The sequence below is a fragment of the Coffea arabica genome, chromosome 6c (assembly GCF_036785885.1).
Source record: "Coffea arabica cultivar ET-39 chromosome 6c, Coffea Arabica ET-39 HiFi, whole genome shotgun sequence".
Classification (NCBI taxonomy): Eukaryota; Viridiplantae; Streptophyta; class Magnoliopsida; order Gentianales; family Rubiaceae; genus Coffea; species Coffea arabica.
Window position 1 is genome coordinate 10,024,999 of NC_092320.1, and position 16,928 is coordinate 10,041,926.

General features: G+C 38.0%; 3 protein-coding genes across 5 annotated transcripts; all 3 read right to left on the reverse strand.

The window, feature by feature from the left end:
- Window positions 1-467: 467 nt before the first annotated feature.
- LOC113693632 (uncharacterized) lies at window positions 468-6,928 on the reverse strand. 2 transcript variants are annotated; one of them, XM_027212198.2, is made up of 7 exons: window positions 6,409-6,928; window positions 6,187-6,319; window positions 5,164-5,267; window positions 4,463-4,634; window positions 4,191-4,331; window positions 3,842-4,070; window positions 468-3,754 (listed from the first exon to the last, which is right to left on the reverse strand). In XM_027212198.2, exons 1-7 carry the CDS (start codon window positions 6,474-6,476, stop codon window positions 858-860), a joined length of 3,744 nt encoding a protein of 1,247 aa, XP_027067999.1. In that variant the 5' UTR covers window positions 6,477-6,928; the 3' UTR covers window positions 468-857. The 2 variants fall into 2 exon arrangements, with proteins under 2 accessions (XP_027067999.1, XP_071908848.1); XM_072052747.1 differs by lacking the exons at window positions 6,187-6,319; window positions 6,409-6,928 and having other exon boundaries at window positions 5,121-5,256.
- A 2,403-nt stretch (window positions 6,929-9,331) lies between these two features.
- LOC113691875 (probable phospholipase A2 homolog 1) lies at window positions 9,332-12,120 on the reverse strand. The gene is made up of 4 exons (XM_027210197.2): window positions 11,908-12,120; window positions 11,753-11,792; window positions 11,503-11,622; window positions 9,332-9,666 (listed from the first exon to the last, which is right to left on the reverse strand). The coding sequence occupies exons 1-4, from the start codon at window positions 12,040-12,042 to the stop codon at window positions 9,488-9,490; spliced, it is 474 nt and encodes a 157-aa protein (XP_027065998.2). The 5' UTR covers window positions 12,043-12,120; the 3' UTR covers window positions 9,332-9,487.
- Window positions 12,121-13,037: 917 nt separating this feature from the next.
- LOC113693660 (uncharacterized) lies at window positions 13,038-16,503 on the reverse strand. Of its 2 annotated transcripts, XM_027212249.2 has the most exons (4): window positions 16,347-16,460; window positions 15,444-15,523; window positions 14,870-15,069; window positions 13,038-13,559 (listed from the first exon to the last, which is right to left on the reverse strand). In XM_027212249.2, exons 3-4 carry the CDS (start codon window positions 15,049-15,051, stop codon window positions 13,373-13,375), a joined length of 369 nt encoding a protein of 122 aa, XP_027068050.1. In that variant the 5' UTR covers window positions 15,052-15,069; window positions 15,444-15,523; window positions 16,347-16,460; the 3' UTR covers window positions 13,038-13,372. The 2 variants fall into 2 exon arrangements, with proteins under 2 accessions (XP_027068050.1, XP_027068049.1); XM_027212248.2 differs by lacking the exon at window positions 15,444-15,523 and having other exon boundaries at window positions 16,347-16,503.
- Between the last annotated feature and the right edge of the window lie 425 nt (window positions 16,504-16,928).

Sequence of the window (16,928 nt, forward strand, 5' to 3'; positions counted from 1 at the left end):
AAAAATCAGGAAGTTGATTAAAAAAAAACGATGCAATCAAAAAAAAATTCTTTTCTCAAATAATCACTTGTCTGGACAAATCTGTGTTGAAGAGATCCCATCGAAATACTCCAACAACAATAATTGGATTTAGCATTGGCACTCCAACTTTGCCAAGTTGTTTGCTCGTCTCCTAGTTAGTTTATGAAATTCTGTATTCAACTATGCCCTCAACTCCCTCGGTTGATAACGCATTATGTATAAATTTCTTTCATTTTTCTTGATAAAAACACAGTTTTGCTGTCTGATCTCCCACAAAATATCAGTTTGAAAACCAAATTTGTTAGTGTTTCACTATATTTCTCGCAATATTTCAATCTATACCATTACCATGAGAAATCCATAGAGGCAAACACTCTTAATTCTCTTTTGTTGTGGGAGGGAGGATGTCCATACGGTGAGAGAACAAATTATCAGCATGCTTCAAATTTCAACGAAAAAGATGTTTCCTTTATGGTATTAAACATTAGGAAAAGATCTCAAATCCCACACAATAACAACATACCACGAGCTCTAGTTAGCCTGTCTCTGGTGTCGTACCAACTAATTAGGCAAAGAGCAGCGATCGGTTTTTATCTTTTATAAAAACCAAAACTCATGTACAAAACAAATTGAGGCATCTTTTATACAGCAATCAACACTATATCCTTTGACATGTATGAACCAACGTACTTTTCCACTATGCGAACTTTATATACTGTAACATCCTTTCCTTCCCAGAATTCTCTTTAGACAACAAGCTCCAGTCGCCTCTAAAGAGCCAGATCCCCTTATTGCAATGTATCAAAGAATCAAAGCATATGAGAAAAAAAAAAATTTCACTGACGATTCGTCCGAAGAGCCTGAAATTTGGCAGCTAGCGTGTCATAATCTGGGAGCTTTGGATGAACATGACTAGCTTTCTTCAAGCTATCCTCTCTACTAAATGCACTCCCACTTGCTGTCTTCTGATTTTCAGTGCTATCAGATGTTTCTAACTTTCGCTCTGAGCTCTTTGGTTGTTCTAAGCCAGATGACTTTCGCTTTTCCTCCGGCAATGATACCTTAGACACCAAACTTGGGTTAGATGCTACTTTCGCTGAGCTAGGCTGCTCAGAATTTCCTGGCTGATCTGAGTGCCTAGTCCGTGATCGGGATGCATCTACCTTTTGTTCTGAGCTGGGGAGCTGTTCTACTCTAGATGAGCTTTTGTTTTCCTCTGGCAATGGAATGCTAGACATAAAACTTGGATTAGATACTACTTTTGCTGAGCTAGGCTGCTGGGAATCTGCCTGCTGGTCTGAGTTCCTAGTCCGGATCCTAGATTCTTGAGGAGTTTCGACACCATAATGTCTTTTTGGATTTCTTTCCACAGAAGAATCAGGATTTACTTGCATCCTAGAGTTTGACCCACCCTTTAAGTTAGAAACTAAGGTAGAACTCGATGGAGAAGCTTTTGTCCTCCTAGAAATTCCACTTCCCAAATGACTTCTGCCAGTGAAAACTTGAGCAGAATCATCCTCCGAGTCACTACTATCCGAATCAAAATATGTTACTGAACTTCTCAAGCTTGACTGCTTTCTATCTTTGTTCCCTGGATGTTGAATATTTGGGTCTTGTCTGCGACTTGCTGGCTGTTTCCTAAGTTCCTCTACGGAACTGTCACTCTCTGAATCAGAATGGTAATTTGACAATCTTGAGCTTCTACCACTACCCACACCTTCATTCTTTCCTTTATTAGCCAAGCTTTCAGTAGTAATATAAGCAGCAGGCTGTGGAATCATGCTTGGATTGGCTTCAGAAACTCTTCCAGCCGAGGATGAAGTATCATCCACTTGACTCCTTGTATAAGGAGGGCGCATATAACCCTTCTGCCGAAGGCCACCCGTCAACTTCTTTAAGCTCAACGCCATGCTACCATCTGAACTTTCATCATCCATCTGCCTTCCATGTGAATGTGATACCCCTACATTGTCCTCAACTTCATGAACCAACGAACTCTTTGATCCCGAGGCACCGAGGTTTCCCACCCCATCCACTGAATTGTAAAAGCTAGACTTGCTGCCGACAACAATGGGCTCTTGGCGAGACTCTCCAAGTCCTGTAGATATTTGGCTGGCAGGTGAATCGCCAAATCCAAATTTTTGCGACGACTCAACTACAGTTTCTGCTCTGTAACTGTCATTCCTATGTTTTTCAGCATTTGAAAACCTAGGACTTTTATTTCGTTCCGTTGAAAGATCTTGAGGATACACTGTCCCATGGTGACCAGAATAAAGCATATCAATCTCATTCTCAGAATTTGCACCATCTGAATCATGAAGCTTTACATTATCGTACTTGCTGCCAGCATTAATGGACTCTCGATGAGACTTTCCAAGTCTGAAAGAAGATTGACTCGTAGGTGAATCACCAAAACCAAATTTTTGTGAGTCAACAGCAGTTTCTGTTGTGTAGTAGTCACTCCTATGCCTTTCAATGTCTGAAAACCCAAGACTGCTACTTTTTTCAGTCAAAAGATCTCCACAATCCACTGTCGCATGGTGAACAGAATGAAGCATATCAATCTCGCTCTCGGAATTTGCACCATCTGAATCATCAAAGGTCGCAGGACCAAAATTATCTGCTTGTGAGCCATCCACAGGTGCTTCTAAGCTTTCAAAAGACTCGGGGAAGGAGTGCTTTTTGGTGGAAAATTCTGATATAGAGCTTTCCAGTGATTTGGTTGTTTTAGATTCAAGGCTTTCATTCCCCTTACTATTAGAAAGACGAGGAGGTGAGTTCCTACCCAGTGGTGCAAACTGATAATTTGATTCCTCATCAATCCGGAAACCCTTATCAAACGCAAAATCTTCAGTGTCTGAACCAGAATCATCAAAAACTACAGGAGCTGCACTAGCATGATAGCTGGGTTGTACAGTATCTCTAGCATTTTTCTCTTGATCAATATCAACAGAAAATTCGTTACCAGCATCATAGTCAAACATGTTGTGGCCAGAAATTGAGTATTTTTCATCACTGCTAGAGACGCTGGAATGGGAACTGGAAGAGAGGACACTGGATTGTTTATTAATCCTACCTTCTCGAGAATAATCTAGGTTCTCAGAACTAAAACCCTCTTGCGAGTGATTCATACCTTCAATCTGAGATTTACCAGAATGTTTTTGCATAGTGCTTTGAACTTTGTTTTCCTCCTCATTTGATAAGCTTCTATGATGATTACCATCTGGTGGCATTTGAACACTATGAGCAGCAGTATCAATCTTATATGAAGCTGTTGATCTTGAGGAAGCAGAATGTGCATATATTTTTCCATAATCATGACCATCACCATAGGAGTTCCCAGAGAATCTCCCGTTATCATGTTCAATCCCATCCATTGGTCTGTTTTGAAACCTAGGTTGTCTATCGGAAAAGGAGCTGTTAGCTGGATCTCTAGGAAGGTTATCACTTTTGTATTTTGAGCTCCCATGTTTTGCAGTTCTCTCATCTCTACGAGCATCACCAGCAGAGCTACGCACTTCTGAGGGATATTGTGGTTGAGTTGCACCCCTGCCAAGGCTTGAAAGTTCTGCAGCAGCTCTAGCAGCCATACTTGCCCGTTCAGCAGATTCAGCAGCTGCCTGTGCTGCAGAGGTAGCATCTTTGAATTCCATCTTCCAACTTTGCCTAGTGGAATAAGAATTCCTCTCTTTCTGAAATGAATGACTGACTTCTCCCACATCTGCTTCATCTCCTGATGGACAGAAATCTATATGAGAAAAAGTAAAATTTACACACCAAAAATTATAACACCATTTATTTTCTGAAGATTGTAACATACCTGAAGGCCTCATTTGACCCTGTGGAACAGAAGATACTCTGTTGCTGCTGAGAGTATTGTCTCTAGAAGCAAGTTTCTGGGTTTCTTGTGATCTCAAGTTCTGTTCAGGGAAATTTACAGGTTGATTATCCATCATGTGATGACTAGGTGGAGCCTGAATATCAGGAGCTACATGAGGACAAGCTTCAGCATGTACTGCACTGAACTTCTCAAAGGTGCTTGGTCCATTCTGATCATTATATAGAATAATTCAGTAATTACACTCAAAAAGTTCTCATGTATATTCAACTTTGAAGTTATGACTGTGCTCCACTAAAGAGATTATAACATTCAAGCAATTTTGTTATACCAGCAAGTCATCAGAAGGCAATGCATCGCTCTGTCCAAATGATTCTGGATCCCATTTGATATTATGTTCCTCCGCTATTGCTCTCAGAGCTTTAATTTTGGTTTGCCCATCAGGAGCATTTGCAGATAATTTCTCAACCAACTGAGAAAAGAGCAGCACAAGGTGACAATCATAGATGTAGACCTTTGACTACCATAAAGTGCATTTTGTTGAATCTAATATTTCAATTTACATACAAGTAACTGTTTGAGCTTTATAGATGTATGACATACCAATCTGCTTACACCACAATTAGGGCGTAACTCTATGGCTGGAGTTACAAAGTCTTTTCCATATTTTGCAGTAAAATGCTTTCTTGCATCTAAAAGTTCAGGTATATCTCCACATCGTGGTGATGCAAATATGATGCTTGTAACTGCTTCCTTCAGGTCAATGGGGCAGTTCCTGTGAAAGAACCAAAGAACAGTATGAATGTTGAACCCTAACTAAAGTTTAGATTAACTTCACAATATCTACACAAAGTGCATGTCTGTGAGAGAAGGGCCAATGAAGTGCCATACAAAGAAACAGCACATATTTTGAGCAAGATAACATCATTAAGACAGTAATTCCCATTTAGGCATTTTCATCTGTCTCCAGACAGTTAAACCATGTAGTGAATACGCTTTATGCCAGGCATCTTCATATGACTTGAACATCAAGAAAAGTGTCAACATGTGCATATCAACTAAAAATTTATTCATATAGACACCTAACAAATGCAGATCTGGCTGGGCATGGATTTTGTCCATTCTTACAATCCACAAATCCTTCAAATAACCACTGTTGTAGGCATAATACTACTTAAGAAACCTCTAACTTCAAGTAGAAGACAAGTGGTTAAAGCATAAAACTAAGAAACCAACAACAGAATTGAGAGTAGAATCAAACTGCAGAATTGGCAAGTAGAGATGAACGACATCATTATCCATACTTCTGAGACTCAATGATTGGCAAGCGTGCGACAATGAGTTCGCAATATATGCCAATAAGGTCATATGCTGCCATCATCTTCTCTTCCCTGATTACATGCTCAACCTGAAATTGTGCAGGATGAAAGAAAGTCAAAAACATCTCGTCCATCACAAAAAAAAAAAAAAAACAAATATGGTTTGGCTAGCAAACGAATACTGTAATAAATACTATGAAGGGAGGAAGATATATTCTCAAATGTCCAAAGAAAAACAAAATGACAACTACAAAAACAACTACTGCAGTTCTTTGTCCTACTCCACTAAAAGCGACCAGGGCTTAGTGTAAACGAGTCTTAGCATCAAAGCACATTACCAGATGAAAAAGTAAGTTATTATGAACATCCACTTCATTGAAACAGAGGGAATAAGCTGGCAAGGGCAGCCAGATGTTTTAGGGAAAAGGATGTTTTGCTAAATAGAGCCCATAGAACATCGAGATACAAGTGGAATCATTTGAAAAGTTAGCTTAACCAGAAGGCTCCCCGTTTTGATCCTTTTTCCGCTCTTAAATATATTATGCTGCCACTGATCTGTTGATCACCTACTGATGTCTTCTAAGTATTTAGAACTGGCACTAATAAAGCTCTCAGAAAAATATCCAAAAGCCCTCCAAATAAACAGACAGACAAACAGAAACGTCACCCAATCAATCTACAACAGTATCCCCTCGTTAAGTTTTATCAATCCTTTTAAAAAATTGCCAAGGTAACTGCTACTTCTTCATGACATATAGAGATCAAATTTAATTTATACGATTCAAGTTTTTAACAAACCAAGTGATAAAAAAAAAACTCAATTATCCAATAGCAAAATAGATGTTTGATCTCTAGATCATTTAATATAGCACGCTTGTTAGACAATACAATTTTGCGGAGAAACATAGACAAGAAAATCAAGCAGTTATATTAGTCTGTAGAAGAACATAAAAACAAATTTACCAAAACAGTTAGAAAGAGATGACAAAAAACAAAAAGAAGTAATACCCGAATCCTGGCGGTCTGGTCCTGACCGGACTCAAGCAACCCCGCCAATTCCCTCTTCATCTGCTTCACTTGTACTTCCTTCTTATTCTTCATTAGCTTCATTCTCGAAGCAGCTAACTTCAGCGCTGTCTTGCTGCATCATTTAATATAACCACACACCGAATTACATAAGAGAGAGAAAAAAAAAGCATAATTGAATTGCCAAAGAAGAGAGAGAGTCACCATTTTGCAGGATTAAAGCTCTTGGAGAGCATGTCTTTTGGATTATGGAGAAATTTTGATTTCTTCATTCTTCTTCCGACTAATATGGTAAGGAATCAAAGCATTAGAGCTCGAATATTGATTGATTTTGATCTGAAATTACTGTAGGATTGATGATGGCGGAGAATTCAATCACTGCAAGGGTTTCTTGGGGATTAAAATTACGGAAGGGAACTTAGGGAGGAAGAAATTCGACGAAGGATGAAAATCCTGTTTTTTATGTTCGATTTTTGAGAAATCAATTGGGATTCGCTTTACAGAGGAGAAGCCAGAGAAAGGAAGAGTTGTGGACTTCTTCCTCAAGACGCAGGAATGAAAAACCACAACAAAAAAAGTGATAAAAATGAAAAGTGATGGGCTGTTCCGACTTGGGATTAGGAAGGAAGTGCTTGTCTTTTAACGAGATTTTGACTTGGTACTCCTTGTCTGACCAAAAAAATTGCCATCCGCTTCTCCACATGTCATCGAACTAGTTGCGGTAACCGTGTTGTTTTCATGATTTGTCAGGACACTCTCATTTCAGCCTTTTTTTTTTTTTTTTTTTTTATAAATGGGAGGTATTTATAAATTTAGGGATTTAAGTGTCCCATTTTGAAGTTTAGGGACTGAAGTGAATAATCATCAAAAGTGTAGAGGAACAAAGTGGAATTAACCCTTTAGCATTTGCTCGTTGTACAGTTGCTTCCCATGTGTCTACCCTAGAGCCATGTTCCATCAGCTTTCCTCTATTTTTTTGGGAAATTGCGAAGCAAGTCAAGCATTCAGCGTTGCTCTTTTCTTCAATTCAAGCGTTCAATTGAAGCAATTAACCCTAAATATTAATTGTAAAATTTTTTTTTTTTGTAATCCGGAACCAGCCTCGACTCAAGTCCTTTGGACTCGAACTGGCACACCAAACCGGAGGGAAGCCGATAGCCCCATACAGCTTTCCCCGCGTGAGTCAGGATGTACAGCGCAACGACCACGAATCGAACCCCGATTAGTGGGGAAGCCAGCAATTCAAAGCCGACCCCTCAACTGCTGCACCATATTAATTGTACTTTGATAAGGTATAAAAAGGAAAGAATTGGCACGCACTACTTTTTATCTTTTATTTTTTTTCTCTCGTCCCTTTATTTGATAAATCTTTGCTGCCTTAGTACTTTTGTAACACAACCTCTTAATATTCTTTCGCATCGTTTAGATTTTAATTCAACCAATAAAATAGAGCTCTACAAAGATGTCATTTCTCAACTCCAAGAGTCATTATGGTAAATTTGACTAAAGATGTCAATTCTTAAGCTCTTTGTTTGGATTGTAAGTTATTTGTGATATTTTTACTGTACAAATATTTTTTGTGATATGATATATGTAAATTAAAAAGATAATTAAAAAGATAAAAAAATATATTAAAAATTATAATAATAATATAAATAAATATATTTGAAAAAATAATCAGATGTCCAAACAAACTGGCTATACAAGTTGTTGCATTAGTCTTGGCAGTTGAAAGTGGGTGCATGTCCATATATAATATAATATATAACGTGAAGGATGGGGAGAGGAGGAAGGGTCCAGCAATTAACGAGGAAGGAACATGCACGCGTCTGCGTCAAAGTAGTCAAATTCCTCGTGGACGTCATCTTCCTTCCTCCTGAGGCCTAATTCCCAAACCTTATCATCATTTTGCATAATTTTCTTTTAGTTATCTCTGTCATGTTACTGCGTTGGCGCCGTTGAGTGTGAACTGAACGCAGAGGACAATAAACTAAAAGTTTGTTCCTTATCATGCAAAGTGAAAAGAGCGTCAAGACTTTAATGTCGTTTACGAAACTTCGTCGGAGATGCAGCCTAAATCCTAAATTATTACAACAATTTTGATTGAACTCAAAGTAATATTTAAAGAAAAAAAGAAATGAGTAGTACATCTACATTAACTCAAGTCCTTTTATACGGTATTCTTTTTGCAAGTCAATTCGTTTCTTGCTACTGACCATTAATTACTTCCTTCATTGCGCTTCCACCGTGGAACTTTCTTTTTTTTTTTTTTTTTTTTTGCATCATCGTCACCGTCTTTTCTGGGTAAAGCCACCACAGACTTGTAAGTTACAGCATTGAAGTCACCAACCAAACGTGACAGGGCCTCATCTGCTTGTCAATTGGTTTCTAGAAACTGTTCCTCTTAACCAAAAGTTTGTCATCTTTTTTTTGCTTTCCCTTTTCCCGATCGTTGGAAAGTACAGAGAGGAGATCATAGCCTATCAAAAGACATTTCAATCAAGAACAGGTTCTTCTAGCAGCCTATCTGGAACACGGTCAAATCCTTATTATGACGCCGGCTGTAGCAGCCAAAAAAGAAAACCCTAAAAAGAAAAAATAGATACATAGAACATGTAACAATAACAGAAGTTTCAAAGTCTAAATTTTGTGATTTGATTAGTGAGAGAGATAAGGGAGTTCACAGACACTGGTTAAAGCACGAATGGAGAGAGGGGAACCAATGTGCAGTGCAGACAGTGCAACTGGGGGGCGAATTTTTTTGGAAGAGCCACCACAAAACCTGAGGACTGCGTTAGGGAAGGACATTTTGGGTGTTACAACGCCTGGGTATGCTGTATTGTAGCGGATTTTCAGCCCTCCACATTAACAACAACCCACCCCCACTTCCCCCCGGTCCCAAAAAGAAAAAAGAAAAAAGGAAAAAATTGTAGATACACGAAACTTCCATACGAGGAATCGCAGTTTTCTGTCATCGGATCACAAATTCAGTACAATAATTTCAGTTTGAAGCCATCCCCTTTCAAATGAATGTCCTATTGCACCAGGAGAGAGCAAAATGGACCTTCCACTGGGCGAGATTATCTCATAGGAAACCTGCTAAAGAGATCTACCTAAACACACTACCAGACAGAACATATTATCGTAGAATTATAGTATTGTTTTTTTACCTCTAAAACATCAGTAACTCTGTCCAAAATCCCTTTTCCCGTGAATCAAATTTTTGTTCTGTATATCATTTGATTGGAAAGAATACCTATACTACTTTGCGTTATGCAGCCAATTACAGCTCGACCTTTGAGTTGCCAAACTGACTAAACATGATTGCTAAGTCCATACCCTGCACCATTGTAGGGACAGCTGTATCATATGGGCAGTCTCCAGAAAAACCGACCTTCCCAGATTTCTGTACTTTCTTAATGCACTTCTTGAACTTCTCATGGCATTTAACGTCAGTTAGACCTGCAAACTCCCTTATCATGTTAGCGTTTGAGCAAAATAGGTATAATAATCACTTCTATAGTTATTTTTCAGAAAAACTTTGTGAATGAGGGTGCAAGGAAATTCTTACGGTCCCGCAACAACAGATGTATAAATTGCTCAGGTTTAACGGACAATGCATCATTTTTTCATTGAGATGCTTTCTCACGAAATGCTAATGAAAAAGGAACACAATAAATATGTATCTCTGAAATGACAAATCAACTAGAATTCAATCCTCATCCACAGATTCATCTAAAAACCATACAAAATTCTAAAGCCCATACCAATTTCCTTTAAATTTCACCCTAGCATTAGATTAAAACATGAGTAAGTTATCAGGCTAGTATTTTGTTAAAGTAGTACACGAGCTTATTGTGTCACCTTCTTGCTCAACCGCTCTACAATTTGCACAATGAGAAAGAAGAAATTTCCATATTAACAAGCCATTGAAGTATTTTCCAACATCAAATTGCTTTTCTTAAAGGAAAAAATTAGCAACAAAGAGGTAAAATTTTCTATGGAGATACAAGGTGAAGGACAGTGACACCAATTGTTATATGCTATACCTAACTAGCAAAGCACGATAAAAGTTACTAAATGTTAAGCTACTAAAGATGTACAACTCAAACAGAGGAACAATTCTAGTTAAAAAGTGGCCAAGTTAATTCCCAATGTTGGTATCTGAATTCCAGAATAAGTACTTAGTTAAGGCCACAAACCAAATATGTATGATAAGAATACAGCCATGCATACAAAAGTACCCCAAATTTACATAGGCAACAGCCACGATTTGTGCAGGATCACTTAAAATCATAACAACCTCTAGCGATGTCTTCTCTAGTGGCCCAAGGCTAAAGGAGTGCAATTGATCTTAAGTTTATTCCCAAAAAGAGGTCAAAACATGAGATTAAGGTAATCTCCCTAAAAGAGCATGTACCAAATAAACAATCTGACAACGTTAGCTGGGTTAAACACTAATCTTAATTCTATCTGAAGTTACTATGATTGTTTGATTATCTTTGGCAGTCAAAGCTAGCAGATAGATAAAAACTCCTCCACCAAGGGGGCCTACATATAACTATCTAAGAAGGGCCAAGCAAGAAATTGGGCCTCACTCCCAGGCACTATATCTTTGACAATCATCAATATAAGAAATCCCATGAGTGCTGGAAAAGCCACAGTTCCAGGCAATTTCTATAGTTACTCTTTAGGAGTAGTCTGACAATTCTCATGTAGGTCCAGATCATTGCCAGAGAGGTATTGTAACATGAAGAATAAGTGCAGTAGCTTTGAGGAGGGTACAAGTAGTTAGGAAACATTGGAAACAATGCAGCATGAGTTATTTAGCACTTTGCACCCAAATGCAAACCTAATCCTTTGAGCGGACTATAGGACAAAAAGGGAAAATTGTCTAAGAAACCAAAAAAGAATTAAATCTGTATCAAGTTGAGCCATTTTAATGGTCGCCTGAAAAATGGAAAATGCTGTTTTATAACCCTGCAACCCAATGTTCGTATACAGAGTGCAAGTTCACCTGCTCATTTGGGGCGATCAGCTAATGCCTCATAGTGCTACATTGCATGGAACCAATAGCATAAGTGCAGACCTTCGGTGGAATGAAAGACTAATTCGTTTGTTGACAAAAAAAAAAAAAAAAAAGACTAATTGATGATCAACGAACCAGATGCCTGTGGTTAAGTGCCTTGACCAAAAGTAATAAGCAAAGCTACCCTCATCCGAAATGAGACAAAGCAAATTGATACTATTTTGCATTTAGAGCTACCCGTTGAGTTTTATAGGCATAAAGGAAAATACCTTTTTTCTCGACACATTCATCATGAATCTTGCAACAAGCATCCAGATCATCACAAGGTTTCTCTCCTGGACACCCACTCCACCCTACTCCACAATACTTCCCGTATCTAATCCCAATTGCTGTTCCCAAAATTTTTTTTTTTATTTTAAAAAAAGTACAAATCTCAATAGAACGCAAAATAAGTTTAGAAAACGCAACTACAAAGCAAATTTTAAAAAGAAAAAGAAAAAGAGATAGAGGTATATTTACAGTTGCAGTTCTCTGCAACGCAGGTTTTGCTGCATCCAACCTACCAACCACATCCAAAACACCAAAAAAAAAAAAAAAAAGAAGAGAATTTAATACTCGACCATTTCAAACATTAAAAGCTTTATCTAAAGGCACTAAAATTTGTGAATCTATACCTGAGAATTGTTGGAGGTCTCAGCGATGACATTGAAGAAGAGGAGAGAGATGATGGTTATAAAAACCAATGCAGCAGGGCCACGAGTCCGAAACGAAACACTACTGCTGCCCCGTTGCATTCCTCTCTCTCTCATCTGCCTCCTCCTTCCTTCTGTGTGATTCTTTCAATCTCTCTCCCCTCGTTTTCGTGCCTCGCGATTTGTTTTCTTTTCTGAGTACTTGTTTTATTCGAACAAAAGAACAGCGTCGATGACCATAATGGCCTCCAGAAGATTCGGAATGTGGACGTAGCGGGCTTTCCTGATTGGCTGATTGGTTACAGCGGATGTCTATTTTTGTCTTTGTGGATTCAACTTGCAGGCATGGTAGTTGACCTCTAAATATTAACACATGCCCCCTCATGGGACAAGAAAATTTAATAAAAATAATAATAACAAATCGTGAGCCTCGAGAGGAAAAAAATAAAAATATCATAACAGATTTAATAGGGGAATATTTGCAGTATCAACCAATGCCCGTGACCCTGCTTTTTTGTGTTTGCGAACGCACGTTACTTACCAGTTAGAATCGTCAATATATTTATGGGAAATTCTATTTTACGTTTCTGGTATAATCTCTAAGAATTATATCCACATGGCAAAATTACCAAAATACTTTGATCTGGCATAACCTACTTTTCAAATGCTTCAATCCATCAGTGGATTTGCCTACTGCTACCTCAGCGTCTCTCTTATTTTGCAATTACTCTTATCATAGCCATCTCCACAGCAATTTTCAAACAAAAGCCAGCTCCATCCGAAAGCGTGGTGAACTCCCCAGTCTCCACAGGTGATCACCATCAAGGGGTACCCTGAGAGTCCCAAAACTGACCAAAGGTTTAAGCATCCCCATTATCATAGTCATAATTTAGCAGGATGAAAGTGAAGGTCGGCTAGAATTGGATGGGCAGCCTGGAAAAAGTATCCATATGGACACGGAAACATCATTCCAAACAAGTTAATCCCATTACACTGAAATGTCGCATATTCTGACGAAACATTGCATCCCCCATCCGAAGTCAATTAAAGAATTTTGAGATAATCATGTTAGCAAAATATGCGCATATTTGCCAGACACTGCGCAAATCATATGACCTTGGCACCGTGCATGCCTAATTGATAACTGAGCAGCAGTAGTTTTTGGTCAAAACAACATCCATCACGATCACGAGTAGGAGTACCTTCCAACCAAAAACTCTATTACAAATTTCACTACTCTATCCATTCAAACTGGAGAAGGAACTAAAGTATCAAATTCACAGATTATTGAGGCAATAAATTTGACCACTGATTTCTCAGCTTCAAAACTTTTTGCAGGAAACAAAAATCTTGCATGTGAAACGATGGTGGCTCAATTCAAACTTAATTATGACAAAGGGCTCATAGAGTCAGCTTCCTGGATTAATGTTATACCCCTCTGCTGGTTTCAAACATAGTAGCCAGTGAATGTAAAACCCCTTCCCACAATCTCACCAGCACAAAACCACGCAAAGCATTCAATGCCAAACAAAGCAGCGATGCCAGCATCCTCAACCTTCAACTCGTGCCTGTTCTTCCACAAATGCTTGACGTAATCAACTTCCTTCCAGAAAGATTCATAGCGACTAGGGATACTGTAAGAAGTAATGATTTTAGTGCAGCTGTTCAGCATATTTAACAAGAAGTAAAACTTCAATAATAGCATGCAATTAAAGATGCAAATCATCTGTGGCTCTCATCATTACAATCAATATACATTCGCGTGAAAGAAACAACTGATTAAATTGAAACCTATACTTGCGCCCCTAGAATCACATAAAAGCCATGATTAGAACTGTATAGAAATCGGGAAGTTTGCAAACTAGTTCCCAAACTGATACGTAACTGCAATATGATTTCAAACAACCAATAACACTCTATTCTTTCCATCCTAAAATAGGACCAACAGACTGAAAAAGAAAATAAAGCAACTAACTGACGTGTTGATTATTGTCATTAGACCTGGTCATCTTTCTTCTGCAAGGAAACTTACAACATTCAGATAGTAGAGGCACCCATCAAATTACTCAAAAGCATCACTTCTAGAGCAACTAAAAAAGAGTTGTAGCCAACCAAATCAATCAAGAGCATTCATTCCGAAAAACAATTTCATAAATCCCCAGAACCCCAAAGGCATTTTCAACCCGGCAAAATATTTTCATACATCCTTTCAGGGTGGTCAATTCCAATTAGAAAACCATGCAAAAGCCTCCATTCTTCATCCTCCACCAAGCTATTTAAAATGGCAAAAGCCTCGCAGATCCGCAAGTAACACTAAAGAATAAATGATTTATGTTACTCAGATATGCAGTACACGTAAATCTAACATATAAAATGCTGTAATTGTAATCCGATGTCAAGTTGTAACTTTCCATCATTCAGAGCTATACTAAATTCAAAGTTGCAATTTATTCAAACCTTAAACTTTATGAATTGCCCTTTTAGTGATCAGAAGACTCCAGAAAATCAAGCACTAGATACAGACAGTTTCACAGAAATCATTCACATAATATGCAAAGTCATGCATAACATGGTATTAATTCTTAGAAATAACAGTGATCTAGATAAAAGGTAATCAGCAAGTTAAAACCAGGGGACTGAAAATGTAATAAGTTAAAGATGGGGGACTGAATTCTCTCTCCATTAGAAGAGTTAATTTCAATAGGGGACTGACTTCTCTCTCCGTTAGAAGAGTTAATTTCAATAAAACCAGCAACTTCATTTACTGCCACATCAAACCATCACCAGAATTAACTTGTGACAGGTAAAAAGTCAATTTCTAAGCAGTAAAGTCAGAATAAAATGGTTTTCCCCCATTTAACACAGAGTAGTTAAGGTGGCAATCCAACTAAAGCAAAACAGGTAGAATAAATACTTTAAGCATCAAGTCACCAACGGTATGAACCTGGCAAGACGAGTGTAGAACAGTTGCTTGGACAACTCATTGCACTTCTCCACAGTAGGTGGTTGCTGAATGTACTGCTTGTTCTCTTCCACCAACTGCTTGTAGTAAGCACAACCGTGCTTGGACACAAATTGTGTAGCTTGGCTTGCCTTGGACTGCAATTGCTTCAATCTTGCTGCCATCTAGTCAAAAATTAAATCCTAGCCAACAGGCACAAATAAGTACATAAATGTCAAACATCTCATCTATATCCAAGTAAATGAAAGTAAGATCTGTTCCAAAAAGTAATGATATAAATGCAAATACATTTTCGACAATTTGGATGATGCAACAACATACTCGGCAATGTGTATAATACAACTCAACACATTTTGCAAAAATTTGCATGAAATGTTACTGCTGTGAGAAACAATATATTACTGGGGGAAGAAATCATAATTTATGTCCATAATGTACAGGTATCTCATTTATCTATTGGACCACGTCAAAATTACTTTACACAATGGCCTGAACATCCACTGGAAGAAATCATCACATTTAAGGGAAAAAAATTTTCAGAGAAGCATCATTTTACATGAAATTAGAAACGCCACCAGACTGCTCTCCAGAAAAGCATAAGAACGTCCAATTATCACTACCCAACCAAGTTTCTGGCTGCAGTACAACCAGATATGCACAAAGAAGCAAGGGGTTAGCCGAATACCCATCACGTAAGGACAAACTTCAATTGCAACTATATGAACAATGACCATCTTTACTAACACAATAAATCAAAAGTTATACATTTTCAGCATCTTGATCAATTCATTTGGTCCACATTTGTCCCAGATGAAGTTGCACTTTTGCTATGCACAACTTAATCACAATTCATGTAATAAACGAATAGACGCAGATCAGGGTGGGGAAGGAGGCAGCAGTTCAGGCAAATGACTTGGTTTCTTTTGCTGGATTGGAACAGCAGGAAAAACATATCAAGAACTGTAATAACTAAGGCATATTTCCTATATTTTCTAAGGGAATAACAATATTCAAACAAATTCAATCCTCAACAACTACATTCAAGGGGAATTAACCAAAATAATAACAATATAAAAAGAGAGACAATTTTCCTTTTGTCGTTTAAATTTCTTATACATTTCTTTCTTCAACTTTAGAGGAAGTCTTATATGGCTCCGATATCTGGATCAGGAAACAATCAGCAATTAAGCATACAATCAGAGTCAAACACTAAACCCACCAGCATGCTAAACCCCAAAATGACAACAACCATCATCCATTGTAGATTCACGCAATAATCACCAAAAGCAACGGATACATTAAACGTATAGACAAGAGCGGAAATAGAATAACAGAAGAACGAGATCTATGAGAAATCCGAGCGAAACCCTAGACGATTAGCTGTGGTCCGAGTAAATCAAAGCCGGAAGTGGAAACTTCGGCGAAATCAAAACGGAGAATGAGAATGGGTTAAAGTTACCTGCAAAGGAGAAAAGAGAGAGTTAAGAAAGAAGAAGGGGGGGGAGGCGGCGTGGATTGTGTGGCCTCAGCGGCAGCTGTGGCTTTGTTTTGCGAAGGACTGCTACCGTGTGACGGCTGACGAGACCGAGAAATTGAGACTTGTGATAATAGTTAGTGATATTTACGTAAGCGGTAGGGCATCTTTTACCGCGGTTAACTGGCTCTGGTTCTGACTTCTGCTTTGGCTTGGGTGAAAATGTTCTTTCAGGTAGATTACAGTCACCAGCTTTACCTTTTTTTTTCTTTATTTCTTTCCTTTTTTAAATTTTTGATTTTGTATGAATGAAATTCGTACCCCTCAAGCAAAAAATAAAATAAAAAATACACGTAGTTTCCCTTTATTATTTGTGTTTCAATTGAAGAAATTTTCAAAGGATTTTCAATAATAAAATTGACGTCCCAATGAAAAAGATTAAAAAAATACAATAAACACGTAAAATCTGTAGATATTTTTTTATCTTTGGAATCCACCTTGCATCAAAACGTAGTCCATTACATCGCAATAGTCGATCACGCTGTCAAAATTTGTCGATCAAGTCCA